The sequence below is a fragment of the Macrobrachium rosenbergii genome, chromosome 29, assembly GCF_040412425.1.
Source record: "Macrobrachium rosenbergii isolate ZJJX-2024 chromosome 29, ASM4041242v1, whole genome shotgun sequence".
Lineage (NCBI taxonomy): Eukaryota > Metazoa > Arthropoda > Malacostraca > Decapoda > Palaemonidae > Macrobrachium > Macrobrachium rosenbergii.
Window position 1 is genome coordinate 5,967,226 of NC_089769.1, and position 15,892 is coordinate 5,983,117.

The 15,892-nt window shown below is 36.7% G+C and overlaps 2 protein-coding genes across 6 annotated transcripts in view; one reads left to right on the forward strand and one right to left on the reverse strand.

Annotated features, from left to right (window-relative positions):
- arm (armadillo) overlaps positions 1-15,497 on the forward strand; it is a 29,729-nt gene extending 14,232 nt beyond the window's left edge. For all 3 annotated transcript variants that reach the window (XM_067130877.1, XM_067130876.1, XM_067130878.1), the window contains exons 3-13: positions 5,979-6,202; positions 6,596-6,790; positions 7,257-7,561; positions 8,322-8,623; positions 9,085-9,233; positions 9,733-9,939; positions 10,142-10,396; positions 10,832-11,002; positions 11,210-11,360; positions 11,793-12,038; positions 13,303-15,497. In XM_067130877.1, the coding sequence (XP_066986978.1) occupies positions 5,979-6,202; positions 6,596-6,790; positions 7,257-7,561; positions 8,322-8,623; positions 9,085-9,233; positions 9,733-9,939; positions 10,142-10,396; positions 10,832-11,002; positions 11,210-11,360; positions 11,793-12,038; positions 13,303-13,490 (2,393 nt within the window). In that variant the 3' untranslated portion in view covers positions 13,491-15,497. The remainder of the gene's footprint in view (positions 1-5,978; positions 6,203-6,595; positions 6,791-7,256; positions 7,562-8,321; positions 8,624-9,084; positions 9,234-9,732; positions 9,940-10,141; positions 10,397-10,831; positions 11,003-11,209; positions 11,361-11,792; positions 12,039-13,302) is intronic.
- The window catches only part of LOC136854535 (WD repeat-containing protein 46), a 146,494-nt gene that overhangs the window by 112,008 nt on the left and 18,594 nt on the right, over positions 1-15,892 (reverse strand). The window lies entirely within an intron of this gene.

Consider the following 15,892-nt stretch of genomic DNA (forward strand, 5'->3'; position numbering starts at 1 on the left):
TGTCAACCTATTGCTTCTCTGGCCAGTGGTTCATATCACCAAGGAAGGAGGCTTTTGTCAGCATTATTTTTTGTATAGTTATTCATAATGTATGGCATTTATTCCAATAAATTGAGCAAAGTATAATGTAAAGCAGAGTTTGTTGAATATCCCCAAATTCTATTGTGAATTGTCTTTTGTTGAAGTGTTTATTGTTCCTCCAGCAAAGCATTTTAGTAATTTAACAAAGTCATCTACCTCTCTTCCATTAATCATTGCACTTTCCAGCTAGTATGATAATAGTTTTATGTCATACTGTAGTTTTACATAAATTATTAGACAACCCTCATTTGAAAGTTTTTTTGTTCTTGTGGAAAACCTTGGATGTTTGTGCAAAAGTGGGATTTCACTAATTGTCTTTCGTACACAGTTGTCAGGTAATTTCACTGGTATTTTGCATATTGCTCACTCTAAATAAGATCAGTGTTGGCATTCAGAATGATTGATAATGTAACACATATAAGCTAGGTAGTCCTTTAATTGGAAATTGTGATGGTCCTAAAACACTGAGGCTAGAGACAGCACATCAGACTGTGACAAGTTGAAGATGTATGAGATTTTCTGGAAGATTTGTCAGCCATGAACCTGTCAGTTTGGAAGTGATATTTGAGCTATAGCTACCTTGGCTGTTGAAATTTACTGGCATGTTAACCATTAATATTGAAACTGCCTCGACTTGCAGCATCTTTGTTAGACCTCCAGGTGATGTTTTGTGGTGTGTTCTTTAATGGAGTGGACTATTTCAATGGTTAAACTTCCCTACCAATGGTCTTTGAACAAACTTGGTGATGGGGTTGCTGGTTAGCCAGTACTGGCTTAAAGTACATCTTTCTATAGTTGATCTTTTCTTGATCATGATCATTAGTTGAGGGTGAAGGCATCGGTTACAGCCAGCTACTGACTGTGATGTTCAGTTACCCATATGCCTACGCTATACAGTATAATTTTTATCGGTAGTCTAAGTTACAGACCATGTTGTTATCACTTGAGCTGCATCATGAAATGTTACCACTTGTTTGTTTGGTATTTAAAGTTAAAAATGTCCTGTTAACTGATAGTTGTAAGGTCTCAGGAGTATGGTATTGGTTGAACTGATGTTGTGTGGGGTGGGGACTGTGTGTAGCTTGTGGAGAGGTTTCCCTTCCAGAAGTAGTTGGGATGAATCCAGTGGGTCTCTCAGGGAATTGCTGATGTTTAAGACAGCGTGATTAGAAGCGATTGTCACTTGGCAACAATAACCCCCTCATCCTTTCTGATAACCTTGGTTCACTGTAGTTTGGTTTTAGGCTTTTTGACCCTTGGGTTTGATATCTTGTTGAGGGTCTTGTTTTTGAAGTTTGTCCACCAATTTCTTTACCAGCAAGTTCGATACGTGATCCAACTAGTGCCTGAATACTGGGGATTCAGCCTGTCTGGCCGGGGAATACAGGGGTGTCCAGGAAAGTACATTGACAGTACAGGTACATCCTCATTTACGATGGTTCATTTTATGATAAGTTGAGTTTGTGATGGAATAAGCTGTTTTGATGGTTCCAAAGTTACGAAGCAATACCTATACGACAATATTGAAAATATTTTAAATATCTCACGTGCCGGGCACAGGCAGCAGTGTATGATGGCTTCATGAACTTCTTGGAGTTTTGTTCATGATACAGTAATTCATATTTCATTAAAGGATATGTATGTACAATACTGAGAGAGAGAGAGAACAAACTGAGGCATGTTTACCTTAAAGCCTAATACAGTAACACACACTTACACAGTTTTGTTTATATTTTATGCTATAGTATTCTTGTTTATATTTTTACTGCATTTTCTCATTTTCTTTGTTTTTTAGTTTTATAAACCAAATTAAGAATGCAATCAAGTCTGTATGGTATGTACTATGCACACATTCAATTCCATGCTGTTGGTGAACTTGGTACAGCCTGTTGAGTTTTGTCTTGCTTACATATGAAATAAGCATTTTAAATATTTTTATGGTGGTTAGAGATGAAGTATACCCATTTTACATTTATTTTCAATAACAATAATAATAATAATAATAGTAATAATAATTCTATTAATACATTCATTTCTATTAGCAACTAAAAAATTATTTTCCCAATTCTTTTAGTAGTAGGCTGAATCAGCAGACCTTAAGAATCACTTTTTCGCCACAGGCGGGAAAAATTTTTTTTATTCATATTATGATGATAATATATCAATATAATACAGTATAAATGGATTCTGTAGTAAAGTAACAGTTTCATTACTACAGTGAACCCCCCTGTATTTGGGGATCGTCCCCCCCCCCGCAAATACCTGAAATCAGCGAATACTTAAAACCCCTCGAAAAACACTTAGAACTGCCCATTTTGATAGTTTAAACACAGAAAAACCCTGTAAAAATGCATATACCTGAGTATTTTAATAGTTTTATCACAAAAATGCATTTATTCATGAAAATTATATGAAAATACAGTAATAAGTGAATATTTCTCAGTGAAAAATACTGCGAATGGGCAAATTTTCTGCGAATAATGGCTAGATATGTTCCACAGAGAAACCTGCAAATGTGTGAGTCCGCGAATCATGAGAACGCGAATAGGGGGCGTTTACTGTATGACCTTTATCTTAAATACAGTTGTCATAGCCTATTTGACTTTTGCAAATGGATACTATGAGTGTAACACTGGGGCTAGGCTAGATCTGTAGTTCACACAGCCTACACATTTTTATCTCATGTATGGTAATACAATATGGTAACAACTGATAAGGAAGTTGCTGTATAGAAATACATTAATGGTCACAAAACCATGGTAGGCTGTGTACATTGTAGGCTAGGCCGCCGTATATGTATAGATTAGATTGTACTGTATACCCTAGTGTAGGCTAGGCTAATTTCATTTTACGTTTTTTTCAAGAAACGATGGGTTTTTATAACCTAACCCCATCGTAAACGGGGAAATACCTGTACCTAAGTTCACATTTCTCGATTTCATTTTTAAGACTTGAAAGTAAAGTTCAACTTATAATTTTCATATGTGAATTGTATGCTTTCCTCATTTAACTGCATCACCAGTGGTATCCTCTCTCCCCAATAGTTAGCCTGTATTCTGTACTTGAAATTGAAATGTTTGGAGGGTTATTCATTAGACATCTAGATGCTTTCAGTGTTGGAGATATAGAAGATACTGTAATGGTTTCTTCTGTTGGTTTTACAATGTCGAGAAAGCTAGAGGATGATGGGCATTATCATCTGTGATTATGTTTAACAGACTCAGGATTATATCGTTGTTTCATCATTTTATCAAGATAATTGTGGTATGTACTTGAATGAGTAAGTCCTTACTTTGCAAAGGAAGCACTTCTGTGTGGAAGAGTTTAGTGTATTCACATGACTGTGCAGTGATTGGTTGGTGGGGACAGTGTAAAAAAGCAGTATGAATGTGACTTAGAGTAAATGCTATTCCTTTTTTTCCTCAAAGGAGAATCTTAACTAGTCATTCCCAAACAAAATCATTTAATAGTACAGTGGAGAACATTATGCATATATAGGTACATGTACACTGATTGGTAATTAGGATTAAGAACAGAGTATAAAATTTAGACCAAAGGCCAAGTGCTTGGACCTGTCAGGTCATTCAGTGCTGAAATGGAAATTGAGAGTAAAAAGGTTTGAAAGGTGCAACAGGTGGAAAACCTCACAGTTGCAGTTTGAATCCATTGTTATGAGAGGGTGGAAAGTAAGATGGAAGAGGGAATATGAATGGAGTTAAAGTAAAAGGAATGAAAGGGGTTGCTGCTAGGGCCCGAAGGGACGCTGCAAAGAACCTTGAGTAATGCCTACAGTGCATTGACGACACTACCTCCCTATGGGAATAATTAAGAGTTTGTGTGTCTCGTTCTGAATTAGGGTTGATCTGTCCCTTTCAAAAGGTGAATTGCCTTCAGATGCTGTCGTATAACATTTTCAGTTGGAATAATGCAAGGGTAGTTATATGGCATTTGCTTCTCAACCAACTTATGGCAATGGCTTCTCAATCATCTCTTGTAGTTTGAAAAGAAAAAATATCTCCTGTGTCTTACTGCAAAATGATTCTCCTGCTCCAACTGATAAGCCATGGAGTGCAGTGTTTATGGTAAAAGCATTAGTAAATATTGACTTTAGTAGATTTTTGCTTTGAGTCTTTCCAAGACTAAGTAAGGAAAATGTGGTGGATTGATTTACGGCTCACAACCAAAAGCGAGGTATGTGTAGTCATTAAATGAATACAGTACATGGTAATTTTTTCATCAAACACTTTTAATTCATCCATGGAATCTTGTGATAGTGTCATCTGGGCTTTTCTTGGCAACCGAAGAGTTTGAAGACCCAATATACTTTGATGATAACTAAGAGATGGTAAGCTGGAGGGGATTGGGAATGTGGGGAAATGAAAGCATATCAAAGATTAGCTATGGGATATTGCAGAGGCCCTTTGCGTTTTATGTTGTTGGAGGTGGTACTGATGATGTACAAGAGGGCATAGGTAATGCTTCTTAGTGCATTGCCTCAATTATAACAAACTAGAATTTTATTATTTTAGATGTACTTTGAAGTACAGTATGAGACCAACCCAAAAAGTAAACTGAAGTGAATGATTAAAAATTAGTTAATAGAGATCAGTGCATCTTGGGCTGAGTTTTCTTTGTAGGCGGAACCATGCTACAGGGTACCTATGCTATTTTGTAAGGTGCTCTGTCCTGCTGCATTCTATTTTGTCACCAATGATTTGTTGGTCTGTTATGTGTTTAATCTCATCTGATTTTCCAAAATAATGTTTTGAGTATCAAGTAGCCAGGGAAAGTAATTTTGTAATCAACTGGAACTTCATATGGACCCTTTCTTGTGCTTTGTATTGTAATAATTGTCCCTGTCTTTTGTATTCAGTAGTGAGTCTTCAGGTTTTGTGATGGTTATAAAGTTGGTTGCTAGCATAGGATACACCAGATCCAAATTTCAAGGTAGTCTTTGATAGTTCACAAAGCATGGGTACCTTTGTCAGATGCACCATAACCAAAATGATTTCTGATGGCTTACCAAGTTCAGCTGCTTCCATACAGTACTGTACTCCAAATCCATAATGATCTCTGGTTTACGTTGTCTGGATAATTTCACTTGTAATGTGAGTGTTTATTGGTTTTATCACATTCTCCAGTTATTTGGGTGATCCTGAATTAAGGTATGTTTAGTAGAGGAAAGATTTTAAGGTACTCTCCAGAGGAGGTGTGTTGCTCCACTTTTTGATAACATCGAGGAATTATTGCTGTGTTCAGATCTTTCAAGTATAGAAAATGAAACCTCATAATATGTGTAACTACGTAAGGAGAGTCTCTACTTGTAACTTATGAGAAAAAGTGAGAACCAAGTTTCAAGAGGTAAGATTTAATGCTGTACTAAAACTAGTTATGTATATTTTGAAAGTTACTTGAGGGAAGTTTGTCGCAAGGGGTGTTTTTAGTTTCAGTTGCATATGTGACCTTTGTAATATTTTGTATCAAGTAGGATTAGGTACCCTAATTCTTTTTCCCTAACTTGCAAATCCATAGCCTTTGTTGATCATGAACAATGGCTGAAAGTTCCTTGTATAAAGTAACTTGGTGGAAGTACAATAGTTCTCTTATTCAGTCACATGGTGTGTTTTGTAATTGACCCTCTCTTTTGGTTCTTAATTTATAGTAGATGGATGATAATGATAGTATTAAGTATTACCTTCACATGTATATCATGTAATATTTTATTTCATGTTAGAGGGCTACTTTTAATACCTCTAGGAGAGTTTCACCGGCTTATTATATAAAGGCCATGTATATCTGTATTTCTTGAGTATGATTGAGAATGCCACTTATCATATAATTTATATAGTTGACCAATGGTTAAAGTAATGTCCTCATTTGTGTTCTGTTTTTTCCAGTGTCCCAGGGGGGCTATCATAACCCTGCAGATATGCCGATGCAGAATCCAAAAGAACAGATTGCCATGTGGCAACAAAACACCTACATGAGTGATTCAGGCATCCACTCAGGTGCCACCACCAATGCTCCATCTCTTACTGGTAAAGAGGAAGACATGGATGCGGAATGGATGGAAGGGCAGGCACAGCAAGGTTTCAACCAGGCAGCATTTACATCAGAACAGGTAATTAGAAAGTGATGTTGAAGTGATCCAGTTGTTTATTGGTGCCACTAGAGACACATTTTCAGTTTTATTTGGCTATGATAGCATTATTGCATTTTTGCTGTGAGTCTTTCAGGATCACAAAATGTTTTGTTTGTGATTTTTGGATTCTGTCCATTGTAGATCATTATTCAGGTGGTGATCTGTCAACTATTCTTTGATGGGTAAGGTAAAAGTTGGCTTTGGTTTTTAAGAAGTTGTTAGCCAAGGTTGTAATGCTCCTTATTTATATCAAATATTTTATTTATTCTTTAAAGCATTGCCAAAAAACTTAGATATTAGCTATTTCATGCTTGTGTTTCTGGATAAAGTCTACCATTTCTACTCATGATTAACTTTTATCTTGAATTGTAGGTGGACGACATGAACCAGCAGTTGAACCAGACTAGATCTCAGCGAGTGCGTGCAGCCATGTTCCCTGAAACTCTAGATGAAGGGATGGAAATCCCCTCCACCCAGTTTGATCCCCAGCAGCCAACAGCTGTGCAAAGACTGGCCGAACCTTCACAGATGCTGAAGCATGCTGTGGTTAATTTGATCAATTACCAGGTAAGTGTGCTGCTGTGCTCTTTTTTCAACCAATATAGAGCGTGTATTTCGTATTGCATTACTTAATTTGGAGTACATTTGATCACTGTGGAGGACTCCTACTCTATCTGTGAATCATAAGGTTGAAGTTATGTACACGTAAGGGTAAATTTGAAAAGAAAGAAGGAATTGAATGATATTTTTAAATCATTATCAAACTTGAACTGTAAAATCTCAACGTACAGTAATCAGTATGATTATGAAAAATTAAGAAAATTCAGTCGGAATTATTAGTACATTCTTCTGTGGCTGCTGTCAGAATGAATAAATTGTTGTTTTAGTTTAAGACTGGATTGTGTTTATTGCAGCGTAAGTATTATGTTAAATAACTTCATTTAGATTATTTTCACTTCAATGTATATTTAGATTATTTTTACTTCAATGTACTTTAGATTATTTTTACTTCAATGTACTTTTCCTTATCCAGGATGACGCAGATTTAGCAACACGTGCCATCCCTGAGCTCATCAAGTTACTAAATGATGAGGATCAGGTTGTAGTCTCACAGGCAGCCATGATGGTTCACCGACTCAGCAAAAAGGAAGCCTCCAGACATGCAATCATGAACTCCCAGCCCATGGTAGCTGCCCTGGTCCGTGCCCTGAGCAACTCCAATGACCTGGAAACAACTCGTGTCACAGTTGGTGCCCTTCACAACTTGTCCCACCACCGACAGGGTCTCCTAGCCATCTTCAAGTCAGGTGGCATTCCAGCTCTAGTCAAGCTTTTGAGGTAAGGTGGTGCAAATCATTTTAGTTATTTACTTATTTCTTTTTTTGCACAGGCCAGTGGAACTGGCAACCTGTAGGTTGTATTTAGCCCAGGCTGAGTGCAAGGAAAAAAGTAATGGGGATGGAAAATTATTTGAGTTGGGTAAAACAAGTGGGAGTAGGGTTCTGGGCATGGGGGCCTTCAATGCTCTAGGGATATATTATGATAGCTATTGTAGTAGGAAGTGATCATATATTATTGCCCAAAAATGTCATAAGGTACTCTTAGAATTGATTATTGTCCCCCTTTTTTTTTTTACACTTAAAATCTCTTGATTTAAATAGGTGAGAACTTGTGAAATTCATAAGTTCATTTTTTAATACAACCTTCTTAAAATGTGAGTTGTAGTCTGGTAGCACTTAATTCTAGTTACTGTATGTAAGTTTGAAGGTTTGTAGATTAGCCAGGTAGTGTCCTGAAAAGTACTGTTCTTTTTAACTTGAATTTTGCTAATATTTGAAAAGTATTCATGTCAAATTTAGTATGGTAGTCACAGTTCAGCTATGTACAGGTATAGTGCCTGTGTCCTTGGAGCTACATGTTACTCAAGAATAGGTTTTTTTATGTGCAGTAGAGGGTTATCATCTTAGAAATGCAATTTCAGTTAAATATAGGGACTTAGTTTGATGTGCTGTTAATGGGTCACACAACAAAGTTTCATCAAACAATGTTGCTGAGCATGTTGTGTATGTGTTGTCACATGTCACTTTTTTTTTTACAGCTCACCAGTAGAATCTGTACTCTTCTATGCCATCACAACACTGCACAATCTCCTGCTGCATCAGGAGGGGTCAAAGACAGCTGTACGAATGGCAGGTGGGCTACAGAAAATGGTGGCCCTCCTTCAGCGTAACAACGTTAAGTTCCTTGCCATTGTAACTGACTGCCTTCAGATTTTGGCTTACGGTAATCAAGAATCAAAACTCATCATTTTGGCTTCTCAGGGACCTCAAGAACTTGTTCGCATCCTGCGTTCCTACACATATGAAAAATTACTATGGACTACCTCAAGAGTGCTCAAAGGTATGGTATTCTATTGCAGTACATGTGATGTATTTTAATTACCTGCTGTAGGATGCACTTAAAGGTTGATGCTGATAAATTCAGAAATATTTGCCCTGCTGATAAAGATGGATAAAATGTTTCGTACACTTCATTTGCTTGACTTAAAGGGCTGGTCACTTTCTAGAGACTAATGATCAGATTGACATGATAGAGCTTTCAACTGTCAGAATGTACTACATTTATGCTACCTGTAACTCTTGTATGAATTCTAAATGAAGATTTGCTTGAAAATTACTGAAACTCTATTCCTTTTAATAGTTGTTCAGGGAGCAGCATAATATTTTTTGTCAACTGCATTTCATAAGCCAACTGCATGGCTAATTTTATAAAAGTTTGCTGCTTAAAATAAATATACCATAGTTCTTGCATCTTTTGAATAGCTTATTTTTTCTATAAATAACCTTTGTTTTTTTGAACAGTATTGTCTGTGTGCTCAAGCAACAAGCCTGCTATTGTTGAAGCTGGTGGAATGCAGGCTCTTGCCATGCACTTGACCCACCAGTCCACACGTCTGGTACAGAACTGCCTCTGGACCCTACGTAACTTGTCAGATGCTGCTACCAAAGTTGTAAGTAACCAGTGGTTTACACTCCTTAACTATTTTTGCAGCATGTAGTTATATATGCCTTAGAGTAGTGCTGTTACTGTTGTTTATTTTACTCAAATTGTATGTTTTGTTTAATGAGTTATTTGCTAGGGTTGTAGATGTTTTCCAGAAATTGGATGAACTTTGAAATAATTTTTTTTTTTGCTCAATTGATGAGGTTTTTTGTTTGTTAGGGATAAGAATTTGATTGTTTAATTAGTGAAATGAGTAGAGGTTATTTCAGAGAGCAGTATAGACTAATTAGGCATTTTACTCTCATTTCTAAGTTTGGAAATATTCCTAGTAAGAATTATGGAAATATGCTGGGGAAAAAGAGCATGTCTGGTTCCAGTACTGAACAGTCATTCTTAAAATTTTTGCTGGGAAGGGACCACATACCATAAATTTGTAAACTTAAATAATTTTTTAACCACCTAAATGGAAAAGCTGAAATACCTTTATATTTTTTTTATTTTTGCAGGATAGTTTAGACCAGCTTCTACAAAACTTGGTGCACTTGTTGCGAGCCAGTGATATCAATGTTGTTACCTGTGCTGCTGGCATCCTCTCCAACTTGACCTGCAACAACCAACGTAACAAGATTACGGTGTGTCAAGTTGGAGGTGTTGAAGCCTTGGTCGCCACCATCTACAGCGCGGGAGAAAGGGAGGAAATCACGGAGCCTGCTGTGAGTGATTGAAAGGGTTTATTTGTCCAATGTACTGAAGAGTCAGTAATTTTGAAACGTTTCTTAAAAAGGTTGTTGCAAAACTACCCAGTCCAATAAATAATTATTTGTTAAAGTGATGTACAAAGTACAGTAAATCAAATAATTGTACTTTCTGACCTATCTTTTGGAGCCATATAAGTGACCTTATGAATTCTTGTAGGTTTGTGCATTGCGTCACTTGACTGCTAGGCATCCAGAAGCAGAAGTTGCTCAGAATGGTGCCCGCTTGAAGAATGGAATCCCCATCATTGTAAATTTACTTCATCCCCCATCTCGCTGGCCTCTTGTGAAAGCCGTTATTGGGCTTATCAGGAATTTGGCTCTTTGCCCAGCCAACCATGCTCCCTTGAGGGAGTCTGGCGCCATTCCACGCCTGGTACAGCTCCTCATCCGTGCTTTCCAGGACACTCAGAGGGTGAGTCAGTATGATCATTGTATATTATTATGCATTTTTGTATTTTTCTTAAATGTTAGTCCTTATTTGCTTTATTTGAAATTTTAACTGTGTGTATGTAGGCTCAACTCTGAGTCTGTGTATGTCGCCTCCCTTGTAATGTTACATTCCGTGAGTACTCAGGCCATGGTGTGGCATTTTAAGTGTCACTAAGCCCTGTGTGGCATCATGTTTGTCACATCTGTTATTATTTCTCTCTCTCTCTCTCTCTCAAGTGTTGCGAGAGTTGAGAAATGTGACTCGGTGGACACAGTAAAACATTGATGATAATAATAGTAACCTTCTTGTGTTGTATTTCCAAATACAGTGCTGCTGTTTTAACAGTTTGATTAACCAAAGAATTAATTGCATTTATCATTGAGAATAGAGGTACAGTAACTTCTCATTCTCTTCCAGCAACGTTCTTCTGTAGCCAGCGGAGGTTCTGGTAGCATTGGGGCGTATGCAGATGGTGTGCGAATGGAAGAAATTGTTGAAGGAACTGTAGGTGCTCTTCACATCCTTGCACGCGAGTCCCACAACCGAGCGATTATACGAGGCCTCAACGTCATACCAATTTTCGTTCAAGTAAGGAATCGTTATCGATTACTAGCTCTTAAAAAGGGCTCATACTGGTGTTGGGTTATATGATATACTATAGGTATATAATTATTTTAATTCAGAACCGGTGAACTTCAGTTAGTTATGATAATTTGTATTTTGTGGTATTGTTTTTCTAATTTGTCACTGTAAAGTGATTTGAGGGTATTTATTAATGTAACTTCGTCTTAACAGTTGTTATACAATGACATCGAGAACATTGAGCGTGTTGCGGCTGGAGTTCTTTGTGAGCTTGCAGCTGACAAAGAAGGAGCAGAAATGATAGAACAAGAGGGTGCCACAGCCCCTCTAACAGAACTCTTGCATTCACGCAATGAAGGCGTGGGTAAGTTTTGTAGTTTTTATTCATCTTCATGTAAGACAAGCTTCTTTGAGTGGCTGAAATGTATGATAATTTGTTTTCCAAAGAATGGATTTTATTATTTTGTCTGTTAGTATGTATTTTATTGTAGTTTGTGCATGCTGTATTTTGTTTTTCTCTTTTAGGTACTGTATTTAATTTTGTATTCAGATGTGCAATACTTTTATATAGATTTAATGGAGTGTTATGCAGTATACTGTTAAGGATACTGTAGTTTCCTTTGGCAAGGAACTAACAAAGTTAATCATTTGTCCAACTCTCGAATGAGATGATATTACGACTACATGTATATCTTTTTTGGATTATTAAAAACTTTAGTGTCACAGTAAGGACATGTTACTGTTCTATCATTTTTTAGAGAGACATAACTATTTATAAAAAACTGTTTACTTTCAGCCACATACGCAGCAGCTGTGTTGTTCAGGATGTCGGAGGATAAACCTCAAGACTACAAGAAGAGGCTGAGCATGGAGCTGACAAATTCACTCTTCCGCGAGGATGGATCCATGTGGCAAGGAGATTTGGCAGCCATGCCTCCTGACCTACAGGACTTCATAGCTCCTCCAGAAGGCCATTATGATCCTATGTATGGCCAAGGGCCGCCAAGTGTCCATGGAGGCCATGCCGGGCCAAATTATCAAGGTTAGTTATTGTATTTGAAATTATTTTGAATAGTGTTTCCAGAGTATATTTTTGTATAATTGTTTTTATCAAGGGAAAGTTTATTTTATATAGTGCCATCAAATGCTTGACGACATCTTTACAGGAGACTTTAAGGTGCTTTGTTTATTTTGCCCTAAACACCTGTTGTCCAGAGAAGGGAAAAAATTCTTGACTAGGGCAAATGCTGATTGCAGATTATGACATTGGGACTTAATGCTAAATTGTACGCTGTCTCAGGTTTTTAAAATTTTTGTTTCAAATCATAGCTAAATTTTTCTAGGATTTTTATGTCCTGAAGTGTAAGTTAAATCTGTCTGTGATAGTTTCTTGTGGTAAGGCTTCAATTATAGTGGGAAATGGTGTCCAGTACCAGACAAATCCAGTATATTATAACTTATGACAAATTTGAGTGGACAGAAATATATTCTGGAGTTACTCCATACCTTTTGCAAGATCTTAGGGACATAGTTTTCATTCTTTGTTAAATTAACATTTGCAATGGCATGATTATTGTAAGAAAAGGTTATAAAAAAGAATCACTGCTACTTCATGTTGTTCTAATCAAGTTGCAGTATTCACAGATATCAAGTGCTTGACAATCAGATCAGCATCCTTACACTGTTTGTTTGTTGCAGTTGTTTACTTAAATTTGTCATTGGTCTCTTTGTTGCCTTTTTTCTCTCTCCATTTCGTGCACTTGACATAAGTTACGATAAACAACATTTGTCAGTAGTGATAATTATACCTACTCCTAGAATAACCTAATAGGGCAACTCTTTTGATCAAGACAAAGCTGTAACATGCACAGAAAGGGTAAATGAAGTGAACACAACTTCAGCTAAATTCTACCTCTTCTGGGGTGTCTCAGATGAGCTTCAGAACTGACATAAGTTTCATTTAGTGTGGATTTAATTTGAGTTCAGCCAGAAGGATATTGTAGCAATATTTTCCATGTAAGCCTCGTGTTGCAACTACCTTTGGCCCCTTTTAATCTTGTTTTCAAAAATGTTCGTGGGAGACTTACATAGTAGTGCCTCGGTATAAGGAGTTAAGAGTTGAAGCTGCAAATGTTAAGGGCTTTTGCTGGCAATATGTTGCTGGTGAATTCAGAAGTTGCCATAACAATAGAGCATTATCATCATGATGCATTGGATCGCTGGTCTGTTTGCATTGACAGTGTTCCTTGAAAGTGTATTTTCGATTGAATGTTTTCATGCTACACAGCATCACATTTTTCTTCCAGGTGGCTACGATCACGTACCTGTGGACTCAATGCAAGGAGGTCCAGGATCGAATTACGGACCTATAGACCCGCGAGACCTTCCGCCTGGACACCCCGGACACCCTGACCTGACGTTTGATCAACAGATACCACCGCAGCCTCCACGTGACAATAATCAGATGGCAGCGTGGTATGACACGGATCTCTAAGTCAGTGTGGTTTTCAAGGGAATTTAAAGTCATTTCTCTTAATATATATAAATATATATATATAAAGGGTGTGCAGCAGCTTTCCTTCATGTATACAGTACAGAAGTTAATGAATGCTTACAGCTGATTGTCTACTCTGCATTTAGAAATATTTGACTTCTAAATTTAAGGAGCAAAATCAAACAATTACTGTATATTAGACTCACACCCACTCTGTTGCAGCTAAGAAAGCATTTTATAAGTGAAGAGTGTAATGGGTTGGAAGTATAAGTTAAACAAGAATAATTGTTTACAATGATAGGTGCCATGTTGACGTTTTTGGGGCAGAACTAATAGTACTTTGTAAATGCTCCGAAAAACATATTTTATCAATATTTAAATAATAAGAAACAATGACTACATGATGGAGGACCTTCCCCACCTGCCTCCATTAACAATCGTAAATACTGTCGTGTTTTCCCTTCCACCAAGGTGTTACGAACACCCAGGTATTTGTTGGGAGTTGAATGTTTGGCGGCTTAAGAATTACTGCAGCTGTCATGAATTTTGTAGATTTTTATTTAGTAGCCTAGTTAAATGTTTATAAACTCCAGGATTTAATTTTTTTTTTCTTTTTTTCCTGAAAAGAACGTAAATAGAGTAGGCTAGTGAACATTTGTTATGCACAAATTTTATCATGTATTGGTTACTACTCGATGAGACTTCATGAGTGGCAACCCATACAAAGAAATCTTAGTTTTCACAAGTAGAATATATTCATGTATTAAAAGTTTGTTTACCTAAGTTTTAAAACAATGTTATGGACAATCATGTAATGTAAATTATACCAAGATTGCTGTAGAGTACTTTTTAGTGGTTATGAACTCTTTTTTTTTTTTTAGGTTTTGAATTTGACCCTCAGATGGAGACACTTTTTATTATGATTACATGTAAAGAAGCCTATTTTCTCCTTAAGATTCAGAAGAATCTATAGAGTAGATGTCAAATGGTTTTATTGAGTCTTATGTTTGTACCGTACTTTTTTTACATACCACGTGATTCTGATCAAATTTGAGAAGATTGTGGAGGTTTGGCAAGTTTCTAGGGCAATCGTTTGAAATTGTTCATCGTATTTCTGTAGGTATCGTTTTATATGAAGAACCTAGACGTGAGAGTTTTTCAGATTCTCTTCATTCATTTTGTGCTCTGTGTAAAAAAAAAAAAAACTCGCTTCCTTTTGTACGTTCTTGATTATCCAAGAATACTTGCCTCAGTTTGCAGTCTTTTTTGACTGAGTTGGACAATTTTGTAAACGCATTCATTTAACGTGAGGAGAGATGTGGAGAAGCATCTACCACTAATTAATGTTAGCTAAGTCAGCGTCATGCTGAGCAACCTGATTAACTGTTTCCTTTTTTTAATGAGTCTAGGTAACTGCCTCTCCACATGTTTAGTCTCATATACATTTTACAATCCATATTCCTGTATGTTTTTTCAGTTTTGTGCCACAGTATTAATATGAATTAATGATTGCAGTCGTCATCTTTACCAACCCTTTGTCTTGTATCTTTGCTAAAGCTATTGATCACGTGTCAAGTTCCACGAGGTGGGGTCTACGTTGTGTACAGATTACGACCTGACACACAAATACTGTTCCATCATCTAACAACCGGTAATCTGTAGACACTGTAAACAGCCATCAGGGAATTTATTCCTTTCCCCTGCATTGTAATTTATGTCCCTATCATATTTTTTCCACTTTTCATCAACATAGGATCCTTTGAATACAGACCATTCCTATGAAGTGCACTTCATTTTTCAATTGCATCTCTCTCTCTCTCTCTCTCTCTCTCTCTCTCTCTCTCTCTCTCTCTCTCTCTCTCTCTCTCTCTCTCTCTCTCTCTCTCTCTCTCTCTCTCTCTCAGTATTTCGTATGTCCTCATTACAACTTGAATTTTGTTAGTTTTGTAGTGTATCTTTCATCAGATGTCTGATATAAGTCAAATAAAATGTTTTTTTTTACAGAAACTGTTCTTGTCTCTTACCTCACGTAGTTTTTTTTTTTTTGTGTGCAGGCACCCCAGTATTGTGACAATTAAAGGTATAAGAGCAACTAAAAATAGAAATAATCTACAAACAATATAGTTCTTAACAATAATCTGAAACAAACAAATAGTTCTTCACAATACTCTGAAACAAATGAAATAGTTCTTTACAGGACTCTTAAGTTTTTAATTACAATATAATTTTGAAGTGGACAAATGCAGAGAAAAAAGAAAGGATAAAAAAATATTGTATATTATAATCTTTGCTTAGGATCATATAGCAAGTTGTATAGTGTGATAGTTAACATCTCTAATTGTGATTGAACGAGGTGCAGTACGGAGGTATCTGGTTACTTTATCATAAGTACGTTGTAAAGC